Here is a 1,925-nt window from a genome sequence, read left to right on the forward strand (position 1 = left end):
GAGCCGAATTTTGATTTTGGGGGTGTAGCCCCTCCCCTTAAGCATTTCTTCTCATATGTGACCAGTTTCCTCTCTAGGGCTTTTGTTAGGGACCATGTCTGGCACTGACATGTGAGTGTTGGAAGAAAAATGGCGTTGATGAGCTTCGCCTTGGTGCTCATGGGGATATTGGGATGTTTCAGGAGAAGTTCATATGCTCCTGTAGCTGGGTCTTGTTGTTCATCATTGCAAGGTCGTCTGCAAACAAATGTTCATTGAGTGCCTCTGGGTCTGGATTGGCCTCCTTTGTAATCTGGTCCATGTAGGTCACGAATAGCAGAGGGGAGAGATTGCAGCCCTGTCTGACTCCGGATGTTACTTGAAACTAGTCCGATGTTCCACTGGTAGTGCGGACTGCGCTTCTGCTGTTAGCAGAGATAGCCCTGATGTTGTCTAGCAGTTGTCCCTTGATGTCTTACTGCTCCAGGATCTTCCATAGCTTGTTTCTATTTACTTGATCAAAGGCTTTTTCTTGATCCACAAATACGAGATGGAGATCTTTGTCGTGTCCCTTTACTCATACTTAACTAAAAACCCTATTCTTTCCTTTCTCCTCTCCTTCTCCCCCCCCCTCTCCTCCCTCTCTCTCTCTTTCTCTCTCTCTCCCTCTCTCTTTCTCTCTCTCTTTCCTCCCCCCCCTCAAACTTAGAAATAAGATGAAATTGGTTATTACTCTCTGACCATCGCAAAATGAGCGAGCATACATCCCAGTGCAGTAATCATTACCCGGTTTTCTTTTCCCCCTCCCCTCCCCCTTTCCCCCCAACAGGTATGGCTACAGTGGGCCTCGCTGGTGCTGAGTTTCGCCCTATTTTGGAGCTTCCTGCTCATCTCCAACGCCATATTCTTCACCTTTGACCACCCGTCCAACCCGTACTGGGTGATGGAGAACACCATAGCCACAGCCATACACTCTGCCATCGTCATCTGCTTCATGGCTCTGTTGCCACGGTCAGTGCTTGGGACTGAGGATCTGCCCGTCTTTGTTTTATTTGTTTTGGTGTATTTTTTTTCGTGTTTGTTCATTGTTTGAACTGTTTTAAGTTTGCTTTAATTTTTGTTCAGTTTTGTGAAAAGAAAACTTCATAACAACAGTAGAATGTACAGCTGACTTTGCTTAAGATGATGTAGAGAGGACTCTGAGAACGTATTAGTTTCTTTGCAGGCTATTTGTGTGTGTGTGTGTGTGTGCGTGTGTGTGTATGTGTGTGTGTATGTGTGTGTGTGTGTGTGTGTGTGTGTGTGGGAAAGAGAGAGAGAGAGAGAGAGATGGGAGGGAGAGATGGGAGGGAGAGAGAGGAGGCAGACAAAAAAAAAGAGGCATAGCTAGTACTGGTGTGTTTACAGTGCATTATTTCTACTTATCCTTAACTGCAGATATCAGCTACTGCAAGAAAAATTTCCCGTAAGGATACAAATTCTTTGGTGTCCTGTTTAGTCTTTAAAATATATATAAGTTTTTATTTCTTTGGTCTTCCGCAGTCTGTTAGTCCGCAGTGTGCAAATCTCCGTCTTCCCCAACGAAATTGGCGTGGCCAAGCGACGGGAGAAACTGCTGGAGATGGAGATGAGCAGAGAGGGGGGCGGGATGGAGGGGGAGGAGTCTCAGGGCGACAGCATGCATTACGTGGCCAATGGCAATGCCTATCCCATGAATGAGGGGCCTGACCTCGCCCCTCCCAACCCTCCACTGCAAGCACAACAACAGGTGGGAGAGACTGACTAATGAAATTTGAAAGCTTTGCTCTCTTTCTCTCCGTCTTCCTCTCTCTTTCTCTTTCTGTCCTCTTTTTTTCTCTCTCTGTTTCCTCCTCCCCCCCTCCCTGTTTATCTGTCTGTCTGTCTCTCTCCCTCCCTCCCTCCCTCCCTCTCTCTCTCTCTCTCTC

The 1,925-nt window shown here is 47.1% G+C and overlaps 2 protein-coding genes across 2 annotated transcripts in view; both read left to right on the top strand.

Moving 5' to 3' along the window:
- The window catches only part of LOC101864153 (probable phospholipid-transporting ATPase VA), a gene marked incomplete at its 3' end in the record, with an annotated part of 64,863 nt that extends 63,890 nt beyond the window's left edge, over positions 1 to 973 (top strand). The window contains 1 exon segment of the mRNA XM_013083745.2: positions 809 to 973. Within this exon segment, the coding sequence (XP_012939199.2) occupies positions 809 to 973 (165 nt within the window).
- Positions 964 to 1,925, top strand: part of LOC118477850 — a 5,338-nt gene continuing 4,376 nt past the window's right edge. The window contains exons 1-2 of the mRNA XM_035970316.1: positions 964 to 990; positions 1,522 to 1,747. Of these exons, the coding sequence (XP_035826209.1) occupies positions 974 to 990; positions 1,522 to 1,747 (243 nt within the window). The 5' untranslated portion in view covers positions 964 to 973. The remainder of the gene's footprint in view (positions 991 to 1,521; positions 1,748 to 1,925) is intronic.

The sequence above is a fragment of the Aplysia californica genome, unplaced genomic scaffold (genome assembly GCF_000002075.1).
Source record: "Aplysia californica isolate F4 #8 unplaced genomic scaffold, AplCal3.0 scaffold00252, whole genome shotgun sequence".
In the NCBI taxonomy this organism is placed as follows: Eukaryota; Metazoa; Mollusca; class Gastropoda; order Aplysiida; family Aplysiidae; genus Aplysia; species Aplysia californica.